General features: G+C 47.3%; 1 protein-coding gene across 2 annotated transcripts in view; it reads left to right on the plus strand.

The window, feature by feature from the left end:
* Positions 1–27,204, plus strand: part of GNAO1 (G protein subunit alpha o1) — a 141,293-nt gene that overhangs the window by 108,977 nt on the left and 5,112 nt on the right. Inside the window, exons 5-8 of one of the 2 annotated variants that reach the window (XM_071440485.1) lie at positions 6,191–6,319; positions 7,022–7,151; positions 15,273–15,426; positions 19,411–25,641. In XM_071440485.1, the coding sequence (XP_071296586.1) occupies positions 6,191–6,319; positions 7,022–7,151; positions 15,273–15,426; positions 19,411–19,598 (601 nt within the window). In that variant the 3' untranslated portion in view covers positions 19,599–25,641. Of the gene's footprint in view, positions 1–6,190; positions 6,320–7,021; positions 7,152–15,272; positions 15,427–19,410; positions 25,642–27,204 lie in introns of those variants that run through there. The other variant, XM_071440484.1, reaches the window with a different exon arrangement.

The following is a 27,204-nucleotide window of genomic DNA, read 5'->3' on the forward strand; positions in this document are numbered from 1 at the left end:
AAACCGGAAAAAGGCAGTTTGTTCACAGACAAGGGTAGCTGAGCTTGGAAATTCCTTGCTGCAGATGTGGTTGTTAGAAGCTTAAATTGCTGCAAAAAGTGCCTAGACAAATTTCTGGAAGAAAAATCATTGAGGGGTAATAAATATAAAGATATCACACTTCTCTTTGAAACTCTGTTATCCATATGAACTGCTGGAGGCTGGAAAAGCTGAATACTGCATGCTTGCCCTGTATTTGTACTTTTCTCTTAACATCTGCTCTTGGACACTAGCTAAGCTAGGTGAGTCATTGATCTGACCCAGACATGTTGTTTTTCTCTTTTGTAAGGGCTCTGATATATCAAAAAATACCTTTTTCATCCCCTCTTACATCCCATCCAATTTTCAAGCTTCAATGCAGAAAGATAAGCTCACATTTCCTTTCCCAGGACCCCAAAATCCTTTCTGGGTAAGTTTCTCATGCTTGCTTTTCCTCCAAGACCCACCTCACCCCCAGCCAGAGCTCTGTGATGACAAACTCAAACCGTAACACAGTGGCCTTTGATTCCAGCAGTAAGGAGCAGAGACATGGCCAGAGCTGACCACCTGTGAGCAAAGCCAGCCAGCACTTGCACCTGGAGCCCCCTCATGTCCTCAAGTACCTTTGTTACACAGCTGCTATTTAGTGACTCTTCTCATCCACATGTGATGCTAAAAATTATTCTGGATCCAGTCATGCCTTGGAAAACTGCAAGTCTAAGTAGGACAGCTAAACGCCAACCTGCTTTTATTCACTCCTCCTGCCTATCATTAGTATTAATATCAACTTGTCAAGTTGATCTTGATGTACAAGCCCTGTGCAGCCTTGCTTCAGTGCAGGGCCAAAACCATAAAAAATGCATCAGAACGCAGCATCTTTTTTGTCAAGATTTGTCACCTTCCTTTAATAGCAGGGACCATCCTCCTCACTCCCCAGAGAACAGTAATGAAAACCCAGGGCATCCAGCAAGGCTCTTTCAGGAAAGTAACCCCAGTAATCCCTGAGCCTGGTGACCATCACTCCAGCTGTTAGCAAGAAGCAGGCACCAGAAGTGACATCTCAATGGTTGGATTAAGTTAGGGGAAGGAAGCTGGGGAGTTTTCATGCTGGTGCCTCATCTGGTTGGACCTGAGATGAGATTTATCATGAGGAGCAGCAGCAAGATAGCAGGGCTTGCCATGTGATTCATGTGATTGCCATGGAGCAGGATTGGTTGATGGAGCAGCACAGCCAGAAACACTAAACACATTACTCAAAGTCCAGGAGCAAATTCCCAAGACCTTCCTTTTCTAGGCTGGACTGAGAAAACACCAGACAATATTCTTACTCTCAGATGAGTTACTCATCCCCTAAGGCCTTTCCCTGCCTGCCAAAACCCACGTGGAAATGCCTCAGGAACAGTGTGTGCCACCTTCTGGCTCTTGCTAGGGGGAGAGGAGGGCTCTGCATGGTCTCTGCCCTCAGACAGGGTTGATTCCTGGAGGGACACGATGCCACTGCTTGGCAACATTTCAAGCTTTTCATAACTGACAATTATTTAAGACACCTGTGACATCATCTCTATGTGTGCTGGATTGGTGCTGGATTTTGAGAGTGGGCTGTGCTTGATTTTCCCCTTTCCCTCAAATATAATAGCAGATCTGACTGGACATAGTGTCTGCAGAAAAAACACCGTGGTTCCATGACCTCTGGGTAATTGCCCAGCACCAGCTGCCCTGGGCAGCCAAACCAGACTGTATCACACATTCAGGCAGCAGTGCCCACGTGGTTTTGCTCTCTGGTAGGAGATAACTGCAAGAGTTTACTCTCTGTTGTAGAGCCACTACTGACACTCTCTAAATCCAGTGCTCATCCTCCTACCCTTACTCTACGGTCACTAAATACTAAATGGTTTTAATGCTAAATATACATTGAATTGTGTGTTCATCATTGAAAGAAAGGAAGAAGATAAGGTGGAAGATAAGATCAGATACAGGCAGCCTTCCATCCATGAGCAAGTGTTCAGATAGTGCCATCTTTACATAATCGCTTAGATGTAGATGACATGGAGCCTGCTCATGACAACCTTGATTAAAAACTCTGCATTTGCCAGGACAGAGTGTTGGAGCTGCCCCTTGAGTGCCTTAGTACACAGAGTCCAAAATAACCCAGCAGTGACTCAGCTGCGTGTGTTGACAAATGGGGATCTGCTTCCTCATCAAACACAACACAAGCCAACAAACCAAGGCTGGGGTATCCCACACACACATGGCCTTTCCTTCACAGAGGAGACATGGCCAGAACTCAGGACAGCCGGGATGGAGGAGCCACTGGGAAGATGCTGCTGTCTCCAGGCTTGCTTCTGGAGCTGGAGCTCCAACTCCCACTCCCTGCAGAGCTGCCCCAGAGCAGGACCCAGCTGTGGCTGCTGCTGCACTGCAGCTCGTTGAGCATTGAGGATGTGAATGTGGCATCAGCACAGTGTGAGCACCTTGGGTGTGCACAGGGACAGCTGGAAGATGCAAAAAGACTGCCAAGGTGTCACCCTCACAGCAAGAAAAACCCAACAGACCTTTAACCATCTTACTGCCGTTAAGCTCAGTAGATGTGAATGTCCGTCTGTGTAAGCTTTGCCACAGGTATCCAGCCTTGACCACAGCCTGCAACCTCAGCTGCACTTCTTCATCCAAGGAAGCAGCCAGTGGAGCTTTTGGCATAGGCAGCACAGTCCTGGGAGAAGGTTCCTGTGGTAGCCAAGAGCCTGAGGAGGGGTCCCTGTGCACGCACTGCACGTAGGCTGCTGCTGCTGCTGAGCCATTCCCATGGGACACCTGGACAAAAGTTCCTTTTCTCCATGCAGTGTCTCTGGCACCAACAGTGCTGCTACCAGGTGCTTTTGGAAACAGCAAATGAAGGGGCAATACTACTGTGTATAGCTATTTGCTGTCAACTAGCCTGTATAGAGCTCCTGCCTTTCTTAGCCTCTGTTCAATGATCTCCTCTCCCTGTATTTGTGAATTGCCATTTCCTCTGCATTTTGCTTTTAGCAGCATAAAATAGTTGGGCTTCACCTCCCTGAGCATGGTATAGGGAGTGACTCAGAAACCTGCAATCTGCTTCAAAACAAAGCATTTAAAATAAAAGATATAAGCAGTAATGGAACTACTTGGCTCAGGAGCAGAAATGCTAGAGGGTTGCTCATGCACTCACAGACCTTCTAACCTTCCTTCAGCTTTTTTTAACCCCTGCAAACCCGGGGCAAGGCAGGCTGCAAATAAGAGCTGATGTGTCATTTCAGATATGCTTCCACTCCAGTGTGCAAACCCTGGAGCTGGGCAATGGAAGAGCTCTGGTGCCAGCACCACTGACGTGGAAGGGGGAGCTGAGCTCTCACTCCATGGCCTCCAAAGTGCTCTTATTTCTGCTGGTTAAACAGATGCCAGCTTCTGAGGGGATTATGTGTCATAGAGCCTGTTGGCTGTGACAACTAATTATCTCTCACAACAGTTTGGCCTTGAGATTTTCAGCTCAAAGGGTGTACCAGCAGTGCTGCCATCCAGCACCATGTGTAGCAATTTGTCCCCACTTGGGTTTCCCTGTTCCCAAAGAGGTGGCACCCCCAAAGTACACCATCCTCCCCCAGCTCAGGCTCACACCAGCAGATCCTTCCAAGCAGCACGGGCAGGGAGCACCAGCACTTCAGTGAAACCTCAGAGATACTTCCAGCAGGAACCCAGGAGAACAAGCAGCAGCTACAATCAGCTCAGCATCCAAACAGCAGCCTGGCTGATCCTCCCATTCCCACAGCTGGGCGTTAGTGTGGCAGCCATGCCATGGCACACTCCTCCAGCTGAGCTTCACAGGCTGCACACACCAACAGGGTCCAGCTCAGCTGCAGCCAAGTACAGGGGGAAAAATATCTGCCACAGCCCAAGTCTCTTTCTAAGGTAGAGCAGCCAAAGATTTAAACAGGTTTAGAATGCAGCCTCAAGAGGAAAAGAAAGTTTCCCCTCTTATACCTCAGCTTTTTAATATCACCTTGAAGTTCCTGAGGAGAGAGAAGAGCCTGAGTCTCTGAATACCAGCACTGCAGAGCTGCCTCAGTCTGCAGGGCCCTGTGAAGAGATGCAGCTGTCTCTTAAATAACAGCAGTTGACACCAGTTGTGAATAGATGAGTGATCGTGGCTTCAGCCGTCACAGCCCAGGATCTGATTTCAAATGAAGCCCCATTCATCCATCCAGTGCCCATCACAGGGTTATTAAAGGAGCATCTGTCACAAAACCACAATGCCTTTAAATGCTTGAAAAAGGGCACAACAAAAATAAGCCTGCTTAGCTTATATACTTTCCTCTGGGTGACGTGATTCTTGGAATTGTTTAGGAAAAATAAAGTATAAACATGATGGGTAGGGAAAATACATGATACGAGCAGGGTGAGGATTGTATTTGACCTTAGTGTAGAGTTTGGCTGTCTGTTTGTTGTTCCAGGCTTGTGGGGTAGGCATGAGAGGCAGTGGCAGGGAGTTTTGTTGGGTAGCAGAGTGCACAGCCCCAGCTCTCAGGTGTCCTGCTCCAGAGCCCTGGCTCAGTGCACTCCCTCCAGGGCACAAATGGAAAGCCATTCCTGGTTTGGATGCAGCAGGGATATGATCTCCAGCAGCAGGTCAGGGCCAAGTTCAGGCCAAATGGGATGTGCTATGGCAAAGCAAATGAGGGGGGTTGGTTTGGTTACTCATCAGGACTAAATCCATGTTCTGTCTTTTTTAAAAAATTGCATTTAGCTAAACTGAAAGTCAAGCACAGACATCATGGCTGTCTTGAGTGAATGGTTCCAGCTCATACTATCTCACACTCACCAGCAAACTCTTACCTGAGACAACAAAGTCTTTTCCTTCTCTGCAACTGTGCAGCTCCTCTTACTACTTTTTATTCTCTGCCTGTTGCACTGGGCAAAGCTGCCATCTTCTGGCACCTGAATAGGTACCCTCCTGTCCTGCCAGCATCAGGTCACCTCCTGCCCCACTGCCTCTCTGGGTGACATCCAGGCACAGGGATCAAAGGAAAAGATCACTGTTCATGCACAGACATGCTCTGTTATATTCACAATATATTGAAAGCATCTCAGAGCATTAGATTGATGCTCCTGGGGCCAGAGGTGGACATTTATGACCTGTAATGCACATCAAACCCCTTTTAAGAGAAACTGGAGTGTCTGCATGCTGGCTTAATGGTGGTGAGAAAGAGTGTGCTGTGTGATGCAGGTCTGTGTTTATAATTCATATTAAATGGTAATCCAAATTCCTCTTTTCTTTATAAATTGTTTTTTAAATTGTCTTGAATGTGGATGGAAAACTGGATTGTTGTCGTATGTGCAAAGATGTTGGGTTCCTCTACACAAACCTTTCATGCCAAAAGACAGGACTTCCTACCCCAAGTTTTAGCCCAGGGAGGCGTTGCCTGTGTTCATCGATTTTAAACTCAAAGCAGAATAAAGTTACATATTTTAAACTGTCCAACAATCTGAGAAAGTTGAATCTCCTCTCTGTTCCCCCAAAGCCCCAGTTTGTACTCCCAGATTATCACCATTTGAGTCCTGGATTCTCTCCAAGAGCTGCATCTCGTGCAGCCCCAGCCCTGTGCTGGGTTTTGAACTGAAGCAGTGACTCACCTGTGCAGATTCATCTCCCTTCATCTGAGCTGACTGAAAGCCAGGCCTGGCATGGCCCTCCCTCCCTTCCAGCACAGAGAGGCATGTCCAAAGGGGACTCGACCTGTGTGTTCTGGGAGCAGGACCTGTATGCTGCAGCCTCTTATCTGAATAAACCCTGGCAGAAAAAGGTTTTGTGTACAGAATCCAGCACAAAGGACTGATTTGGACCCTTGTTCCTCAGGGAATAAAAATAGCAAGTTAATATTAAAACTGTGCATTTTCACAGATTGCAGGCGGGACCCACAACACGCCATGCTTAATTTCCTGCTTTCGGTTCCCTATCAGATTTTATGCTTAGCTTACTGAGGTTTGTTTTTCCCCAGAATAGGATATTTTTTTGCTTTAGCTACAATACATTCAGCCATGAAAAATGAGATTGAAAAAGATTAATAGGAAGCTGAAGGATCCATCTGAGATTGACAAAGATTAATGTGTGTCTTATTCTTAGCTGTTTTCTTTTTCTTTTCCCTTCTTCTCTTAGCTACCTAGACAGCTTAGATCGAATTGGAGCTGCAGACTACCAGCCCACGGAGCAGGATATCCTCCGAACCAGGGTCAAAACAACTGGCATCGTAGAAACCCATTTCACATTCAAAAACCTCCACTTCAGGTTAGTCTAAAATTGTACAGTAAATTTTCAGAACAACTATTTATCACAGGGTTTCCCCATAGTTCCTAAAGAAGTTGTTAAATTGCTGCTTAATGCATGGACAGCTCCCACTGCAGAAGACACAGCATTTTGGAGGGTCAACAAAATGAAAAGTTTGGCAATCCTGTGTTAAAAGTCACTGCCTGTACGATAGAAGCTCATGGCAGCTTCTTCTAACCCAAACAACACCTCTTTGTTGGAATGTATAATACAAGACTGACCACCAAATCTGATCAAACCTCATAAATGTAAAAATATTTGGCCAGATCTTTTCCCTTAAGTGGGTCAGTCACATGTAGCTAACACAATACATTGACCCTCATGATGCCATCCAGTAGAGAGAAGAGGGCACAATGACAGAAAGCCACATACAAAAGTACTTAGAGCATATATAAGTCAAGAGTGTGTGGTCTCCACCCCCACTGACCCTTTGGGACCCAGCATGCTGCTCAGGCTCTCCCACAGGTCCCCACATCCCTGTCTGTAGCTGCTCCTCCTGGCTCTCCTCAGCTGCAGGCTCTGGAGGAGAATACCAAGCTAGCAGTGAAAGACCCACTGCTCTGTGTTTGGAGCCTCCCAGGACCCAGGTGGTCAGAGAATGCCCAGAATGCTCCCTGGCAGCTAGGCAGGAGTGGGTGGTGATGATGCTCCCCTGTGCTGCAGGCTCTTCGATGTCGGGGGCCAGCGGTCAGAGCGCAAGAAGTGGATCCACTGCTTTGAGGATGTCACAGCGATCATCTTCTGCGTGGCGCTGAGCGGCTACGACCAGGTGCTCCATGAAGACGAAACCACGGTGAGTCTAAGTGGGTCCTGGAGGCCCCAGCAGCTCTGTGTGGGACACTGCACAGCCAGCAACTCCTCAGAGGTCACCGAATGCTCCCTGGGGTGCTGCAGTAATGTGCTTTTGTCCCCTTGCCTCTGAAATCCTGGGGAGAGCTCTCCTCTTTCACATTCCTTGGTACGAAGTCTGCATACCCAGGTAATGCTTCCTTACACTGGTAAAGGCAGAGGGTTTGCTTCTCCTTTCTAGCCAACCTGTGTTCTCAAAATACATTACAGGAACCTATAACCAGCAAGAGGATACAGCTGGGTGTATCCCTGTTTAAACAGGGAAGCAGTCAGGCCATGGTGCAGAGGTGCAGGACAGCAGTGCACGCCTGGAGCTCAGCCCAGGGATATAACCTACTTCTTCAGGCTACAGAAATTCGTTTTCCTTAGTGAGAATGGAACTGTTTAAGTCCTCAGGTAATTTGCTCTAGAAGAGATTTTATGAATTCCCACTGTGACATTAGGCTCAAAATACCATCTGGAAATAAACCCGGTAAGAACCTGTGTGCTCCCTGGTATTAGAGTGCAATTAATACAAGTGAATTGAATATACAAAAAAGGATGCAGTAAGACTCAGTGCTGTATTCTGACCATTCATTCAGTATGATGGGGATGCATGTTTTTGGGACTAATGACAACTGCTGTGGGCACCCAGTTACATTTGTCTAATGAAAAGGAATTGGAGGCCATACTCAGTAATGATTTCATTGGTGCCCATCTGCAGCAGCAGCATGGAGTGCTTGCTCCTGCCAGCTCTGTCTTTCTGAGGCTTTTTATTCTCCTGCTGGTAAAGATGTCAGGCTTGCAGAAAGCTATGGATGAGGATGGAATCAAGGGAAACATTTGTGTTGTCCCAAAAAGACGAGGGGGACTGTGGTTTGTAGCCTCTGAGCCAGGTTTATGAGCTCTAGCAAACTCTTTGATGAAATCACCTGGTTTTTTGAATCATATTGATGCCAGAATTCTGGATGATATTAACATTACCAGTCACAGGACTGGTAATAGCATGAAGCTGTGTCAAGGAGAAGTTTAGGCTGGAAATTAGGAAAAGGTTCTTCACCCAGAGTGTGATCAGGCACTGGAACAGGCTCACCAGGGAAGTGGTCATAGCACCAAGCCTGACAGAATTCAAGAAGCATTTTGACAATGCTCTCAGGCACATGGTGTGACTCTTGGGGTTGTTCTGTGCAGAACCAGGAGCTGGATTGGATGGTCCTTGTGATTCTGTGATCATGACTGTGTCTCCCTCCAGACTGACTGAGACACTCTACATCCTGTCATGTCCACCTATTTATAATCCCCAGTTGTCTCCTCCCTCTGACCCTGGCCCTGATACGTTGAAGGATGCTCAGCCCAGTAGGATTTACTGGGAAGGAACCAAAATCTCCTGACATGATTTGAAAAATCCAGCCATTAGCTCAACACTATAGAGCTCTGCAGCTGGGCAGCAAAATCAACCAGGAGACACAGAAGAACACAGAGGGAGAGGGAAGGTCCAGGAGCAGGGAGCAAAGCTGTGATATGAGTAGAGAGCAAGGTGCTCTGTAAGTATAGCTTGGATTGTGACACCCAAATTGTGAAGCCAAAGGCAGCTTTTAATTCAGGTCACCTTTGGGTGCCCATCTACACAAGTCAGAGCCTGTGATTCAAAGCCATGGAGCACAAAATGGAAAGGCCTGAATGCCAATGCCATTTTTTAAATGTCAGCCTTTACTCTGCTCCTCTGAACTGGAGGTTAGAGCATCTCTCCTGGGGAGAGCCCTGCCAGTGATTGTCCCTCACCCAGCATCACCCCAGAGCCAGCTCAGCCTGCCCCCTGAAGTGCCACACTGCAGAAACTGGGATTTGTGCATCTCCAACTTTCCCTTTGCAGCAGGAGAGCAGCCTGGTGCAGCTCTGGCATAGCACTGACATTTGCTTGCTATTTCAGTCCCTGTTCACAACACATTTTGGGGGATGCTGAGCAACAGGAGGGCAGAGGCAGCTGCTGCTCATTTACACATTCGGCGTAAACGGCAAAAGCATTCGGCATCGCCGGCAGGACGCCCCTGCCTAACCCAAATAAACAGCCCTGAGCAAGGCCAGTGCACAGGAAAAAACAGTGGTGTTGGATCTTGCCTGCCCTATTGTATCCCCATCACAAATGGCAGGTGGAAAACGTGGCACCCACAGACCCTGGCCCCTCCCAGGTGATTTGAAGGGGAAGCAAACGCTTCCCCCAGGCGTTTGCCCCCTCCTTGGCAATGTGGTGCCTCCCCAAAAGCCCAGCAGTAAAGCAGCAGCATCTCCTCCTCAGTCAGCTGATTTGCTGTCTGCATCCGTCACATCTGCCGGCTTGCATGACGTCAATCAGCTTCTATTGCTTCTCACTTGGAAAACACAAAGAGGAGGCAGCTGAGAAAGTGAGCTGGATGCTGCTCCTCCAGCTTCATTTTTTAGAGACACTTACTACACTGGCAGCTGTGTTGAGCCACTGAAGGTTTGGGGGCTGTACAGATGTCTCCATGAGTATGAAAGGACTTGAAGAGAGCTTTCATTGCTGGCATGGAGCCATGAGAGGGAAAGAACCTGACTGCATATCAGGGTCCAAAAAACCCCTTCCAAATCGGGGTGCAGATAGAGAATGGCTTTTCCTCCTGCACTCAGCACACTGTTGTCAACGAGCACAAGATTTCACAGGTGCTTTTTGCACTTCTGTAAGTCAAACCACACTTCAGGTGGAGGAAACTGCATTTCTGATGCAGTCAGCATCACGTGGACCAGGACAGGCTCACCTTGGTAAGCTCCAGCTGGGACAAGTGTAGGGTCAGCTTGTATCACCAAAAAGAGCTCACAAACAGGTTTATTGAGAATCCTTTCCAAACAGCTGGTTAAACAAGGCTGGGTGAAGCACTCTCTGACCTGTCCCTGCCCTTAAAATTCAAACCCAGCTCTATGCTTGTAACGTTGTTTTGTGGGTTATTGTGCTCTTTGTTTCAAAAGACTGAGCACTCATCCTCCAGCAGCAGCTAAAACAAGATCGTTGTGTTTGAAGCTGTCCCTGCTTCTTAAGGGCAGGCAGTCTTTTATAAGGGATATATTTTCTTTCTAATTCCCTGTCACAAAGAGCCACACAGCAGGAGTTGAGGAAAGCAAGTACTCCTCTATGTCCAGATCAGAAAGACATAAAGAAAATAAAGAAAACTTTCTGCATCTGTGATTTTTAGGCTCATACACCCATAAAGATCACACTTTTCACAGAAACTCCCAGTACTGCTGAATCCAACTTCTCCCGTTGCTTCCAACACCTTATGCTGCTGTTGGCAAATCTAAACTGTGTCCCTGTGTGCCCAGCTCCCAGGGGAGAGGAACAAGGCATGAGAGAGATTCAAGCAATGCCTTCATCAGTCCCATTGCTGCCAGCCACATCCCAAGCCAGAGCTCATGTGGCAAAACGGTACCCTCTGCCCAGCCCATCCAACACACAAGGCACTGCCCTCAAGGTATTACACCTGCCTGTGCCTTTACCAAGTCCTTCACAAGGACCTGCCAGGCTCTCTGCCATATTTGTACACAGTGGGAACATCCTGCTTTAACTGGCAGAACACCTCCCCTGGATTATGTCTGCATAACAAGGCTGTTTCGTCTCATTTGTGACTGATCTTTTTGTTTCATAAGCTGAAGTTACAGAAGGAAAAGCCTCAGCTCTGTAATCTGGGAAGAGAGAGGGACAGTCATATCACTCAGTAAAACTAGAGAAGATGATTCACAAAGGTAGATTTCCATTGTTCTTTCTAAACAGAATTCCTAATGGAATTTTTTTAAAAACAGCAATGGAATGGGACCTGCCATGGGAACTGAGACTATCCTCTGGTTTTTTACTTTACAAATTCAAAGGAGTCATGGCAAGAGAGGGAGATGTTGATGCTGCACATTGCTGCCTCTGAAGCTAAGATATTTAGGTCAACCATATCTAGGCAAGATATGCAAGCATTGTTTGTGTCCCTGTTGCTGAGGATGGGATGGGTGGAAGGCTCTGTGCTGGTAACCCTTGGTGCATTAGTGTTGGCCTGTTGGTTTGGATCACACTGCATGACCTGGTTACTGTGCTCTCTCTGCTGTCATTGGACAAGGAAAATGGAATTTCAGTGCTCAGAAATTGCCTTAGGAGTGACAAAGCAAGCCAAAGTGGCTTGGACATCTTAGGAAATATAAGCAGGAGGGGGAATATGGAGTTGCTGTGCTTAGGAAAACCATCAGTGTCCTTACAGTTCATGTGACAGCTAGCACTTAATCACCAAGGAAAACAGAAAATATTGAATCAACCGGGTGTTGCAGAAAACACCAAGTCTCCTCCCATGCTCTGATAAAAAAAAATATGTTTTTTGTAAGTGTGTTTCTGCCTGGGCAGGGTCTTGACTGCAGCATCCTTTCTCCCTCACACTGAGTGAAAAGCTGTTTGCTCTTCACATCAGTGATGGCTGTGCAATGACATCTGATCTCAGCTATGAGCAATTCTGTCTCTTGTCCTGTGCAGGAGAAGTTAACTGGACTTTGAATGTGCATGGGTGAGTCGTTACTCCTATGTAACATGGTTTTTGGGGCTACTTTTCTTGTTGGGGTACGAAATATTTGCCGGTGTAAGGATTTAAAATACCGATTTTGAAATAGGAAGTGACATTAAGAAATCAATGTCTGAAGAGCTCTTCCCTTAATAAGAGACCCAACATAAAGTGAGAAAAAGCAGCATGATGGGTCCAAAAGCAGGTGAAATAATTTGTGTCACTTCACCTAAAAGTATGAGGAGCATAATCTTTAGTTCCTCCTAGCAGAATAGGCACATCTGGTCCATCACAGCAGAAAGGGGCCCCAGCCAAGTTCTAAGGGACTAAACTGATCTTCCACTGTGGATTTACTGGGAGGAGGGGGATTATATGGGGGATTTAACTTCTTATTCCTCCTTCAGCAGCAGTCTGTCCTTTTACATATGGTACCCAGACACTGCTTCCTCATCCTTGCCTCTGCACCTGGGTCTGCCTGAGCAGTTGCAGGGCTCCTACAAACATCTATTGAACCAGTAACAGTTGGGGAGGGAAAGGAAAGGGAGATAGTGAGGATACCTGATGCTAGCCAGCACCAGGACAGCTTGTGTCCATGCATGGGCTCCCAGAAGCCCTCCTAGAATGCAACACCATTTCCCATATGGCATCCAGGTATGACAACAGAAGCATCCGTGCCTGCTCACCAGAATATTGCTCTGCACCTTTGCCGCACACAGAAAGGAATTTATGTCTTTTGAATAATGTCATCTTTCGGCTTTGGAATAATGTCATCTTCTCTTTAGTGGTGGGGAAGGAAAAGGTGGATTTTAAGACCAAAACATTACTCACCCAAATAAGGATGAGTTGGCAGATTAGTTCATTATGTTTACTTGTCTGACTGGCAAAGCTGGAGGGAAAATCAACATGTAGAGATCAGAAAGCCAGGTCAGACAGCCTTAGGAATCTTTGGACCTTGTTTCTGGAATCTGAAAGGAATAGAGGTCATTCAGTGTAACCCTCATGTTCTAGTGGGATGTATTGGTTTGTGCTGTGTGTATATGATTCTGGGATTCTATATTCTGGTTACCACTGAACACTAATAGTCACTATTTGTTGGGAACTAATGCAAATTGATCAAACTGGATCAGAGAAGTAGGAGGACTTCTGTAGGATCCGTACCTAGTTGTACAACTGTAGAAAAGTTGGCTTCACTTAACCATGAAGCCCAGCTCAGAAGTCCTCAGCTTCTGTTTCTTAGACAAACCCAATGTCACCCGTGGTGCTCCCCATGCCATGAAGAGCAGTTTCACCCTTCTGCTCTCCACCAGGGCTGTGCAGTGTGGTGGCCATGGCACGAGGCTGCCCAGGTGGCTGATGGCTGCTGTGCATGAGCTGTGGGTTTAGCCCACAAGCAGCATTCCCATGTTTCTCCACACTTTAATTTAAATCAGCAAGAATTATAAAAATGTTATTTAAAATGTTCTCTGAGAGACCCTGCTTTAAAAAATGGATAATTGTATTCACTTTCTGTTCCCCTGACCACGTTCCACTTCATTCTCTCCTCCCAAAGGCTTTGGGTATCCAAGGATCTCCTGTACAAAACCTTTGTACACCAGGTTTCCATGTGGTTACAATTTTGGCACTGCAAGTAGCAAAGGGGAGCATTGCTCCAGGAGCTCCCACAGCAGCCAGTACCAAATGGGTTAGCAAAAGCCAGCCCACAGGCACAGGGTGATCCAGATAAGCAACGTGTTGCAACTGAGACCCAATGAGCAAATGCATTTTTACGTTTGTGTGTGATCGCGTCGTCCCCGTGTGTCGATACAAATGGTGGGGAAATGTGTGGTCATTCAAGACAGGGCACAGCAAATCCCATGTGTCCTGTTTCACTCTGGGCTGAATCAGATGTTTCTTTCATCCATGGAGCTTCTTCTATCTATATAAAACCTTCCATAGACGCTAAAGCATATCAATGAAAAGAAATGTGTTAATCAGTGAAGTGCTGGGCTCAACTTTATGCCAGCACAGGTGTGAAATGGAGTGGGAGAGGGGTGAAGGCCCCCGGCTGACTCAGGTGCCACTCCACACCCCCAAATCCAGGGCTGGGGGGAACAGGACATGCTGCACCCACCCCAAAAACCCTCTCGTGCAGCCCTGTTCTCTCCAGTGTCCCTGTGGTGATGGCTGTAACTGGTTTCTTATGCACACTGGCGGGTTTGGGGAGTGCAGTCCCAAGGAGATCCCGCTGGAAAAGCCGAGGAGCCGGTCTGGTCTGTACCATGCTTTGCCTTTGATAATCCCTGACTCTTGGGTGTGCTTCATCCTCACCGCGCCTGCTCTCTGCGCTCCCCGGCTCCCGGCTGAGAGACGGCCACGCGACCGGCGTGCGCGCTCCGGCGTCGGCCTCGGCGCCAAACGTCGCCAGCCTCGGCACCTCCACAGCTTTTCCTCGGCCGTCTGACCTTATCTAGCCAAACAAAGGCCAAAAAATGAGCATTTGAGAGACCAACCAAATTTGGCAGGTATGAAGCTTCTCTTGAACCGAGAAAAAAAAAAAAAAAAAAAAAGAAAAACCGAATTGGGAGTTGAAAGCAGCGGGGAACATGACACTTGGTTGACTTTGCCGTGAGCTCTTTCCACCACCATAAACCCCATGTGGCAGACTTTGCAACTCTCTAACTGGTCTGGTTTTTCCATTTCTCTTATCTCTCTCCTTTTCCGTGTCCTTTTTTGCATGACCTATAACCAAAAAGCTGCCTTCTCGTTGTGCGTACATTTGGATGTATGGCTCTTCTGCTAATCTTCTTCTAGAGGCATGAGCTAACACCAGTGGTAGCTGCCTGACTTCTAGTCTGGTTGTTCTTAGATGTTCTTTGTTATGTTTTTCCTTTTTATACTATTTTCTCTTCCTTTTTCACTTTTTTCTTCTCTGTGAGACACTTTCTGTTGAGCCGTCTTCCAAGAGAACTAAAACTAAAAAGTTTAAAAATTAAAAGCGCAACAACAGAAAACACTAAACAAAATAACAAAACCAGTCAAAGGTCACGGCAAGGTCATTTCCAAAATTATGTCACCTTGATGTCTGCTTCCAACTCTAGATTAATTCAAGGATCTACCAGTCCTTGGTTAATGTAACCAGTTGTGTGCCACACACATTCAAGAAAGTGGAAAAAACATTTTAGAAAAATTATTGAAAACATTTTAGAAAATCTGCATGAGCTACACCAACACATAAATCTGATCAAAGGGCAAAAATAATTCTCCATCCATGCATGGTGCATGATGATTTCTATGAGCTGGGATCCTGTAAATTAATGTTATGCAAAATCAAAACAGCTCTGTATTGTTAAATGCCCTTAAGTTACTAATTGTATGTCAAATGTAATAGGGATTGCATCTGTGTATGTATATGTTCAGCTGTATGTATACATAAATTTATTATGTATATTGTAGATTTTCTTTTTTGTTGCTTTCCTCCTTAATTTAGTTGTTTTAGATTTCCCTACATGTTGAACATCCCTGGGTCGCTGGCTTTGGCCTGATGTGATCTTTCCTTTCTATTGCAGAACCGCATGCACGAGTCTCTGAAGCTTTTTGACAGCATCTGCAACAACAAGTGGTTCACAGATACATCTATCATCCTGTTTCTAAACAAGAAGGACATATTTGAGGAAAAAATTAAGAAATCTCCACTGAGTATCTGCTTTCCTGAGTACACAGGTAATGAGAAATGTGGCTGTACAGGAGTGCTTAGCAAAGGGACCACAGAGCTCTCCCCAGCCAGGCTGATGCTGTAGTGTATTGCAGGCAGGGAGGCTAAAGATGCAGAGCTAGAGCTCCCTCCCATTGGTTTCACTACAGGTTTTACTTCAGTAAGTGCCAAAGCATCCCCCCCACCATGGTCTACTTAAAGCAGGAGGATGACTTGACCACCACCAGGGTGGGCCACCACCACTGATTCGGGTGTGTGATCTACTCCTCATCAGTGGGTTTGATGCCAAGCCAGCACCTCCAGTTCTGGGGCCACTGTGCACTCCCCAAACCCATGTGCACTGGCTCCCTGTGTCACACAGGATCGTGAACCTTCTTGCAGGTCTCTCAGAAAGGTACAGTGAGTGTAACCATTATAAATGGGTGACAGGAGACCAACACACGGGGTTTGTTAGGTTATTCCTCAGCTGGAGTACAGTTTTGTTCTTTCATATCCAACCATGCTCCCTTATGGCCACAGATAGAATCCCTCTGCAGTTCCTGGCCACTTTCTCCACTTCCAGGCACTGTGGGCTGTAGAATCATCATGATCCTGGAAACATTCATGTCTAGGCTGGATGGGGCTCTCAGCACCCTGACCTGGTTGAAGATGTTCCTGCTCACAGCAGCGGGGTTAGATTAGATGACCTTTGAAGATCCCTTCCAACCCAAACCATTCTATAATTCCATGATCAGCCCTCCAGTATGCAGACAGGAGGTCTCACAGCTTGGCTGCTTCAGCTCAAGCAATACATCACAGCAGTTGAAGAGTCCCCAGTTTTGCTCTCAGGTTTGCCGATCAAGCATCTGGACATGAAAACACTTCCAGTTAAATGCAGGTAGAAAACAAAGTGTTTCATATTTGATCTTCCCACACCTGTTAACCTATAGTACAGGCAGAGGAGAGCCACAGTGAGCTGTGCCCTGAGCTTGGCTGGAGAGAAGGAGGCCTTGGTGATCTGTGGAGCTGAGAGCAGGAGCTCTGGGATGGGCAGTGTGCGAGAAGCCCCCGCTCCTGCTGCCTGCCTGGCATCTGACCCACTAATCATGGGAACACATCACCCATGCAAAGGCTGCAGCTGCACCCTGCTGCTTCCCTCTGCATCTCCCAGCTTCCACAAACCCTCATTACCATTCTGAGATGGCACAAAAATAAACTTTCATCGTCATGAATTATTTAAACTCACCGGAGACATCCAGATGAATCAAGCCGACAGACAGAGAAGCCAATCTCTTTGTCAGGAAACACAGTTGTGAACCAGGAGCACCAGGAGTGTCACAGTTCTGGGCAGGCCAACAAATTATTAACCAGAGCTTCTTATCTCTGAGCACTTGATTTTTCACCGTGAATAGACAAAAGTGATCCCTCATTGCTGCTTTGGGCTGAATGGTCTGTGGCCATGGAGCTGAACAACTCCAGCTGAATTCAGAACATCTGCAGGCTTCCTCTCCAGGGAAGATTTTGGTGTTTGTCACACCAGCACATTTCAGCCATCTAGTCATCTGCTTGGTCCAGACAGAACCAACAGATTCCCAACATATTTGTCTGAAAAGATCTAATCATGGAAATTTCAGTCTTTACAGCTGAGCTCACAATAATGCCTACCCCGAATTTTCCTGGTTGCAAATTAGATTGCTGCTTTTGGATGGCTTGTAGAGCAGCTCATCACCATCTTCTTTATAGCAGTGCTTGTCTATACTGAATGGTTTCTGTCATGCCTCTTCCCTTCCCTTTTCTCAGTGAAGCAAACCTTCACCTCTCACTCTTCCCTGATCATATTTTGTGCACCTGGTTTTGTAGATCTTCACTGCTGTCTCCCAGAAACCTCAGTCTGAAATAACATTCTCACAGAAGCCCTGATGTCAGAGAGACAGAACAAGAAGGAAAGGAATGTGATTTCATTTATTCCTTCCCAAGCTATCCCAGCCCAAGAGGGAAGTCCAGTAGGAGAGGCAGACATTCATACACATGCAGCTAAGCTCTTGGCTGATTAAACAGAGCAAAACAAAGCTTCTGTCTGGAGCCCTTCAGCCACAGGTGAACCAAACCAATCTTCCCCAAGTCTCAGGGCACCCAAAAGGTGCTCTAAATTCCTTCAGGATGCTTTTCTGGAAGCTGGGAGTTCTCACAATACCAGAGACCCTCAATAGATCTCCTGTCTCTCTTGTGTCATCAGAGAGGGCAGGAAGTGTGACTGCTGAAAGTCCTTTTACTGATCCAACAGGGATCTGAGGTGAGGAGGTATCTCACCCCCAGGTGTTCAGCAATGCTGTTATGAGTTAGCTGTGCTAACATTCAGCCCAGGCTTTAGACCCAAGCACACACTTCAGTCTGCTCACCCCTGCTTTGCTGGCCACAGCCCACAGGATGAAACCCTCGTGGCCTCATTAAAAAGGCAACATTATTAGAATGTTGCCCTAGAGTTAAAAAGAATTATTTTATAAAAGTCTATAAACTGAACAAGCAGACTTTCAACATCACAAGTAGGTTCCACAAAATGCTTTTAATGAAATGAAATTTCTGATGTTCATTAGTTCTGCTGACAGGGAATTATTAGAAGACTGCATCCACAAATTTGCCTGCTGTTTTCTGGAGCACTATTTCCATCCCCTTAATTCACTCATGCTTTTAACTAATCCACAATACTTAGTAAAGCAGCAGCAGAATCCACAGCTTGATTTAAACCAAGCTAGCATTAGTGATTCCCTGCTCTCCTAGACAGAATCAAGCATCTAAATCCTCATGTGTTTGAACAACCAACTTCCTGTTCATAAAATAACCTCCTGCTTGTGCTCAGCATGTGGAACTGATTCTTTACACAGCTCTCCATGCAAGAATCTGCTCCCAGAAAAAACTTTGCTTCTCTTACTTCACACTTATTCTCAGGTCCCATGATCTTCAAGAATTTGTGTCTTTCCCTAGCAGTGCATGTGTGTGCAAGTGGGATTTCCCTGAGCAGCTGCCTTCCACCACAGCACATCTCCAGCCCCAGTAAGCTTCTCTCTAGCAAATAACAGCATTTCCCATCAGTAAAGCATCATGGAGAGAAAGGCACCCAAAAGCAGTGACAGTTTTACTGTTGTGGAGCCTTTTTGGGGTCAGGCAGTGCCTGGCAATGCTGGGAGCTGCACTCCAGGCCAGCCAGAGCCTCCATCAGCCTTAAGGAGGTGCCCAAAAGGAGCCATGTGTGTGAGCAGGGTCACAGCTGGCCAGAGGAGAAAGGATCTACTCTTTTGCATGACTTCTTCTAAGCTTTTTTTACCATAAAATTTGAGGGTTAATCAGGTTTGGTACAGATATCTCTATATATCAAAACAAGAAACTCCTCACAGTGTGATTTTAGTCATGGCTGTAGCAGAGAGTACTGCAATCCTAATTCCTTTTAAAACAGGGACATTGTGTATCAGTCTTTTTGTTGGGATTTGGGGGGGTTTTTTTGAGAAAAGCCCGTTTTGCCCTGTAACAGAGGCTGGATCTTTTCATGTCCCTTTCTCTTAATGATTTAGGGAAAGGAGGGCACAGCTACCAATACTGTCCTCAATTCATGTTAACTCTTCCATCAAAAACTGAAGCTTTAATAAAAAAAAATCTAAAAAAGGAAAAAAGCTAAGCCTTTTCCCTAGGTCAAGCACTTACTGCATTTCTTCTATTTTTTGTCACCACGATGTGGAATTTCTTCCATCATAGCCTGTTTAACACTCAGCTCCCTCATCTATTTCATCTCTATAAACAGCAACTCAGAATAAAAATACAGCTGAGCTGACAGTCAGGGAGCATCTCCTGCCTGGCAGCAATCCTGGCTGGTAGCAGTGCCCATCCCCGAGATGGAGAGAGGGCACCTGGGCTGCAGCAGCTCCCCACATCCCACAGGGGCTGTTAGCAGGCACCCTGCAGGCTCCAGGTGATGGGGTTGCTTTAACCCACCCTTTTTCCTTTCCCCTGGCTCTCTGCAGGCCCCAACGCTTTCACGGAGGCGGTGGCGTACATCCAGACCCAGTACGAGAGCAAGAACAAGTCGGCCAACAAGGAGATCTACACTCACATCACCTGCGCCACCGACACCAACAACATCCAGTTCGTGTTCGACGCCGTCACGGACGTCATCATCGCCAACAACCTGCGGGGGTGTGGACTCTACTGAAGGCCCTCCTCCTCCTCCTCCTCCTCTCCTGGCACCGCCCGGAGCATCCTCCGCTCCTGCGGACAGGTCCTTCCTTTCCTTGGCTTTTCCTCCTCAGAAGATGACAAGGAAGAAATACATAATTCCCTCCTCCTGTCCCAGAAAACTCTGCAGCAAGTTCTGCTTTCCCCAGACCCATTTTATTTTATTTTGGTTCATTTTTTGGTTCATTCCCTTGCTGCCCCATTCTACTCCTCCGTTCCAATTCACAGTGTTGTGCAGGGAGCTAACGCATTTCCCACGAAGTGCATTTCAACTGCCAAAAGACAAAAATACTTCAGTTTTAAAGAGAGAAAAAAAATCAAAGCCTTAAAATACTGGTCAGGAACAGTGTAGTTTGGAACCAAAACTTTTATTTTGCCTTGAAAATTAAGGGATATTGTTCATTCTCCTGGTTATTTGCCTTTTTTAAAAAACACTATTCCTTTGGGAAGTGCTAAATACAACCTGATCATTTTGAGGGTACCTTACAGCTCCAGTTCTGACCCCAAAGCTGGAGGGTTTGGTGTTGAATGCAGCCACCATAGCTTGGATTTGTACATTCTCCTTTTCTCCAGACAGCTATTTGAACAAGTAAAACAGCCATATCGAGTTCTGCTGGTGTCTGAGTAACAGGGACACAGTAACAAAGCCTACTAAGCCTTGTCTAAAAGCATTCATTACTGGTAGCAGTTTTCGTTCAAGTTTTTCAAAATTAATGATAAAATTTACCTAGTGGTTGCTGTAACCCATTTCTGAGGCACTTCCATGGAGGCCATGGAGGCACTGGGCTGGGACCCCTGGAGTGTAGGCAGTGAAGATGCCCCAGGAATGGTGTCCTGATGGAGATTCCACACTCAGTGGCATCCTGACAAGGAATCCAGCCTGGGGACCTTTCCCACAGCACCTCCCAGCCTTAGTGATTCAGCAGAGGTGGTGCTCCTGCAAACACATAGCATCACTTTCCAAACTTCAGCCTTGAAATGCTGGGGACTACAAAAATATTTAGCCCTGGCTTCTTATAGGCAGAGTCTGATCATCAAGTGCCTGAGATGGGAAAGGTGCTTTGGGAAGGCTCCCTGTGTTTGGGCAGCAGCAAAGTGTGCAAGAACCTCGTGGCCCTTCACTGCCCCTTGGGCATCTGAACCTCTTGAGAAGCACAACCTGGTGCTCTGAGCCTCCTTGGCTGAGCACAAGCCAGTGGCTTTCCTGTGTCACCTCCTGCCTGAGCAGGGCTGGTGTCTCCAGTCAGGGCATCTCTTTACCAGGATTGAGGTGGATGGTTAACACTGGCAAAGGACAGCAAGTGATGGAGTAGGAAGGAAAAGTGCAAGGGAAGGAAAAAGGAAGGGCATGGGAGAGAAGTGAGAAGGATGAGGGTAGCACCCAGCACAGCAAAACTGGGGGCTCAGAGAGGACAAATGCAGGTGGGCTGAGGTATGTGTGGCCACCACCAAGAACTCTGGGTGCTGCTGAGTCAAAGGCAGAAGGGGATGTGAGAGGTGGGGTGTCACCTCTGGGGACATGCAGGGACTCTTAGAAGTCCACCCCAAAAGCTTGTTAGTTGTCTGGGTGAGACAACCACCTCTGAGGTACCAATCAGGGCCCACCTCACCTGGGGGCAGGTGGGCAGTGTTGATCCATCCCTGCCTCTTCTCTGCCTCTCTTAGAAGTCCATTATCTTGAAAAACATGAATCTTTGCAGGCTGGCCAGAAGTACAACTGTCCTCTCTTGGGAGCCTGATCCAGGAGTGGCTTTCAGGTCTCAGGAGGTCTCTTCAGGGCTGAGAGGGGCAAACAATATCTCTTCTCACTGTGCCCATTTAGGAGAGATGGTGTGAGAGCAGCCCAGAGCAGCACAGCTGAATGGGAGGGGCCAGGTGAGAGTCAGTGTGCAGGAGGCAGTGACAGGAACACATATGGTGGCACAGCAGGGAGAGGACAGGGGAGAGGCTTAGGGAATGTTTTGGGAGACAAGCTGCAGAAGGGAGACGAGGCAGATTGAGACAGCAGGAAGGATGGGAAGAGAAGGGCACCTGGAAGCCAAAGGAGAGTCCCCATCAGGGGCTGTGCTCTGCCAGGGCAGTATTTGTGGGACATTTGTGACAAATCCCCAGCCAGGATGTGAGCAAGCAGGGAAGGCCTGCAGAGGAAAACGAGGTGTCTGTCACCCATCCAACCAGCTACAGCCCAGCATGGCTGGAAACTGCCAGTAACCCCTAGAGAGCATTAAATGATGCATTTACTATTGTGCAGCAAGGACCTGCTGCTGCTCTGCTGGGCACTAACAGCAATAACAAAACTCCCTGCCTCCCCTGCTCTGGCACAAGCCAGCACCCACCTTTCTCTTCACCATCTCAGCCTTAAAATGCCTCCAATGACATCAGCTCCTGCAAAGAGCTGGCCAAAACCAGGAGCTCCTCTGTGCTCCTCTCATGCCACAGCCCACCCACACATCTGTCTGAGCCCCAGCAGTAACATCCAGCATCCACGTGGGGGTTGTGTCAAATCAGGGCAGAAAAACCACACATTGGTTACATTTGGTACCTAAACTGTGTAACCACAGGACCCAGAGTGATGATGGCTGGTGCTGGCAGGGATGCAGGTCTTTTATTAAGCTCTGTAAAAAGAGTTTGATCAGAAGCACTGGAGTTTTGGAGATGTTCTGTTCCCACCCCTTGCTGTGAATGATGTTTCAGCCAAGCAAATAAGTAACAGAAGCTGTTCCCAGGGAAGGCAGCACCACACCAAGACTTTGTGAGCTCCCAACATAAAGCACACAGGAATATTTTGGTAAAGACAATTTAAATTAACTCCAAACTCTGACAAATGCAGTCAAATGGCCAGTGCTGGCTCAGTGCACTTTTACTGCTCCCCAGGCTGGATTCAGGTAACCCATTCCCAGCTTTGCCCTCTCTGGTGCTCCAGCAGATCCCTGGCACATTGATGACCATCAACAGCTGGTGCCACATGGGGAGAAAAGGGAGAAAAAGCAGAGGAAATGTTGCCACAAAGAGCCTCTTCTTTCATTTTCTTTGGCATATTGTGTGTCTAAAGCTTCATCTCAGCTGTTGCTGCTGACATTCCCTCCCTCACACGAGTGTCAAGAGGATTCACTGACAAATGCTGGAAGCAGCCTTTGGAAGATGAAATGCTTCCAGTGTTAAACACTACTATTTCTCCTGCTTGATGGCCATGTATAGATTTGTGTCTGCAGAGCGCCTGCCAAATCATTACTCATTGCTGGCTTCTGCATCCTCTGAAGCCCTTCCTGACAGATGTGCCTTCTGCAGGCAATCTTCTGCCCCATGCTTTTTCTAAACACCAGCAATTCTTGCAGCAGTTGCCTAAAAAGTACCTTGAAATACATTGCCTGCTTTCAAAAGCCTTTTCTTAACAGCCCCTTGTGCTTTGCAATTGCTGTGCTCTGAATCCAGACCCTTGGAGATCCAGAGCTCTGTTTCATTTGCAGTCTCCACATAGCAGGGATGGTGCAACTGGTACAGCTGCATCAGAAATCCTACCAGGGCATGGAGGATAGATTTTAAAAGCACAAAATGGAAACAGCTATGTATACACCCTCCTGCACTTCAAAGCTAATGTGGGAATTTGCAAAAAAAAAAAAAAAAAAATCCTTTTTTGGGATGCAGAAGGTTTTTAATGACTCAGGTCACTGTTCCAGCAGCAGAAGCATCCAAGGGGTGTCAGCACTGAAAGCAGCATTAGCAACTCATGATGAGCTTCAGACAGCAGCAAAAAGAAAGAAGGAAGCTCCCTGTTGGCTTGGTCCATAGTCAATGAGAGGGTCGGTTGTGGAGCCATGAGACCACAAAAATGCAAATAGCTTCTTTATTTAAAAAACAATTTCAATGAAATAGAGAAAGCCACACAAGAAAAGTCTTGCAGCGCTGCCGGGCTGAGCTGCAGAGCTCCTTCGGAGGGTGCAGTAGCTGGGCTGGCTGGGAGAAGGAGCAATAACCATGCCCAGGGAAAGCACACGCTGAAATACAGCGCCAGGCTGCCAAAGGCAGTTGTTCATCTTGCCCAGAGAAGCCGCTCACAGTCTGGTTTGCACGGGGCCGGAGCAGCGCTGCGGGAGCGCCCGGCGGGGCCATCTGGCGCTGCCGGCTGCTGCTGAGCCCCTGCTCCCTGCCCGCCCTGCACGGCCACAGCCCCACTGCCTGCCCACAAACACTTCAACTACATCTCCCAGGAGCTTTGTACAGCAATTAGCTTCTTGCCTTCAGCCAGCTTTCCTGGATGGCCGGCCAGCCTCTCCTTCCATGGAGGGGACAGCAGCCCCAGGAGGAGCCTGCCGTGCCTCCTCTATCGATGTGATTTTGTTTCATAGGACGCTGAAAGTGTTAATGAGGGCGGTCTTTAATGTACATTGAAACATATCTGGTGGGTTTAATCTATCATGGCATGAGCCCAGTGCTTGCCTGCAAGGGAACAGACCTTGTTCTAAGTCCAGGAGTGCAGTCTCCAAGAGGTCAGGATGTGACATAGAAGATGTCCTTTTGCCAGAAATCCCCATGTGCCCAGCCTCACTGTGCAGCTCAGCAAGGCAGACATCGCCCCTGGGGGATTTGCAGTCAGTGCTGGGAAGGGGACCAACCCTGCACTGTTAGTTTGTGTGACATGTCCCAAGCCTTTTGTGGTCACAAAGTCTCCTGGAGCCAGGGAGAGTTGCTGAGTTCCTCGAAGAAGGCTGACCATCTGTCAAGTCAATTAGAGAAGCTTAGTTCCAGTATGCTTGGGTGTTTTCATGGTTTGTCTTCAGGCTTACCACCAAAAACTCCACCACCATTTCCAAGGAGACTAAAGCACTCATTAGTGATCTGACACTGGACACGTCAAGGTCAGTAGAAATGGTGTTACTGAGCATCACCCTGGGCACCCAGACCCATCACTCACTCACTTGCATCCCCAGTGCACACATGAGAAAGCAGAGATGTGGTCCAACTGGCACAAAATTGCAGACCACGGTCTCACCTCCACCTCCCTGCAGGAGAGAGCAGGCAAACAGACCCCAAGGCTACGAGACTGGAGGGTACTGTGTCATTTCTGAGCTCCAGCACTGACACGAGATAATTGATGCTGACAGATATAGGTACATGACCTATATAGTTATACTGAGAATGTGGCTATGGGAAGGGACTTTGCACAGGACCACTCATGCCCCAACAAGCAGCCTGTGAGATCTTTATTTGTGTGCAAGCACAAGCAAGGGCAGCCCTTAAACACCAATGCCTTAGTGAGAGGAGGACCAAAGCCTCCAGCTGGCACCCTGCAGGCAGAGGGAAAGGGAGCTGGATTCAAGGAACAGCCCCAATTCCCCAGGAGGGCAGCTCTGTTCATGGACACTGGGTGCAGTAGGCACAGGGAGGAGAGACCAGGAGAGGAGGTAGAAGGGATGGGAGCTGGCTGGATGCTCACTGCCCCGGGCCCTCTTCCACCCAGTGTCCTGGAAATTAGGACCCAGTCCTGACTGTAGTGCAGGCAAGCAGCTCCAGAGCTAAGGCTGCTGCTCCAGGTGGAGAGAAGAGATCATGGCAGGTAAAGCACCATTTTCAGCAGTACCTGAGTCTCACCAGATTTTCCAGTGCTGGACCAACCTGGTGGTGCTGGGCAAGCAGATAGGATTGTTTAAGCACCAGCCATGGCCCTGTTAATTAGCCCAGTCCCTAATTTGTGCTCCTCAGCCCTGTTCCCCCAGCTCCTTTTTCCCACTTCAGCTCGACAAGGGAAGAGCGACCATCACCCTGCTGCCTCTGGGCTCCTGCTCCCCAGCACATTCCCAGAGGATCACCGGAGGCCGTCACCATTTTCCTTTAGCTGGTTCCCGCTGAATCATTTCTCCTGCATGTTTGATGGCCCAAACTGTATTAACTGTAATTTTGTACGAAGAGTGACTGTCCATTGGTTTAATAGAGCATTAGTTATTGTAATAATTTATTGGCTGTTGGTAATGTATTTATTAGTTACAAAATGTTAATAAAGTGCCAGCTCTTTTCTAGTGTGAGAGTGGTTTTATTGTGTCTCCCTTGAGCACGTCCAGTTTATCAAACTTGTTATTTAACATTATGGCTGCTCCACAAACACTTGCACAACACACAGCACCAGCTGTCTGCCAGAGCCTCATCCACCTGGAAATAAGGAATCTAAAAAGATATAACTAAAGGATACTTCATTTTATGTAAGTATTTGGCAGGATTTTTTTTCCTTTGCTCACCAGAGGCAGGAGCAGGGCAGAGGATCCATGCTGCCCCACCCTTTCCTCCACCACATCAGTTACAAATCCTTCACAAGTCACAAGCTTTGCTTTTCCACTGTCTCTTTGTGTGAGCATAAAATCAGAAGACCCACTGATGGTTCAATTCAGTAAATGGTGTCTTCTCCTCCTTGCAGAAGCACAAAACGTGGAGCATCCCTCCCTCCCTCCCTTTTAAACAATGCTTGAGCCAGTTTGTTCTTTTATGTTTAAACTAAAGATCTTCCATTATTTGAGGCATAATATAGAAGGAATGAACTCGAAGAAACCAAGAGAAAATCTTCGATAAACCTCAGCAAAGGAAAATGAACCATTGCTCCTATTGACTTCACCAAATTCCAGTGATGTGGCTTCAGCTGAACCCATCCTCAGACAGGAATTCCCACATGGCCCATCCTATGAATCAGACAGAACTACAGGTCAGCTTTGAGAAAAGCAAATGGCTGAGAGGGAAAGGATTTTGCTTTGTGTATTGATACTGGGGATTTTTAGAACTTTCTCCAGAACACCATCCTGCTCAGATTCTGCTGGGTGTTCAGAACCCTGAAGTCATCAGGATTATTTTGTCCGAGTGGGAATTCCCATTTCCCGGGGCAGAGGCTTTATTTCAGCTGCTCTTCTACCAACACCATCACTTCTTTATTTAAATAAATACATGTATAGGACAACAACAGAGATGAACAAGGAAAAGCCCATCCTGATACTCCCCATGAAAATCTCAAGACCCAGCAATTTTTGCAACAACCACAAGTCAAGAAGAACCACATCCTTTGGTGGCAGTTTCTGTTTTGCCTATGAATAAAGCCTTTTTTTATTTCAAGATAAGGATCAAATTGAAGTCCCAAGGCTTTGGAAAGCGCCTGCCTGGCATCCCCAGCTACTCTTTGTCAAGGAACCGACAGTGCAATCTTGAAGCCTTTCAAGATGAAATCAGACAGCTGCTAAATTTTGCATGCAAAAGCTACCGTTGAAGTGGAGCTAATAAAATGACTCACTAATAAAACATTCATGGAAAACTCCAAAATGTGTAATTGGGTCATCATTTCATTAGCAAACACACGTGTTCTCGCGGATTTTGGTGAGTCCAGAGCCCCCTTTGCTGTGCCTCCAAAAAAGGGGCTGTGGGGGGATGTTGTGGGGGGGTTTTGCTGCAGAAGGGTTCCCCACCCACTGCAGAGCCTTTCCAGGAGATTTCCACAAGGCTTTTGTGAGCAGCTGTGTCCCCATGTGAGCTTGAGGCAGTCGAGCCAGATCTGGGGGGTTCAGTCCCCAGCAGGGGTCACAGGGAGGGGCAGCAGCTCCAGACTTCAGCAA

Source organism: Agelaius tricolor, unplaced genomic scaffold (assembly GCF_023055355.1).
Source record: "Agelaius tricolor isolate 1412-34295 unplaced genomic scaffold, bAgeTri1.0.p SCAF_15, whole genome shotgun sequence".
NCBI lineage: Eukaryota > Metazoa > Chordata > Aves > Passeriformes > Icteridae > Agelaius > Agelaius tricolor.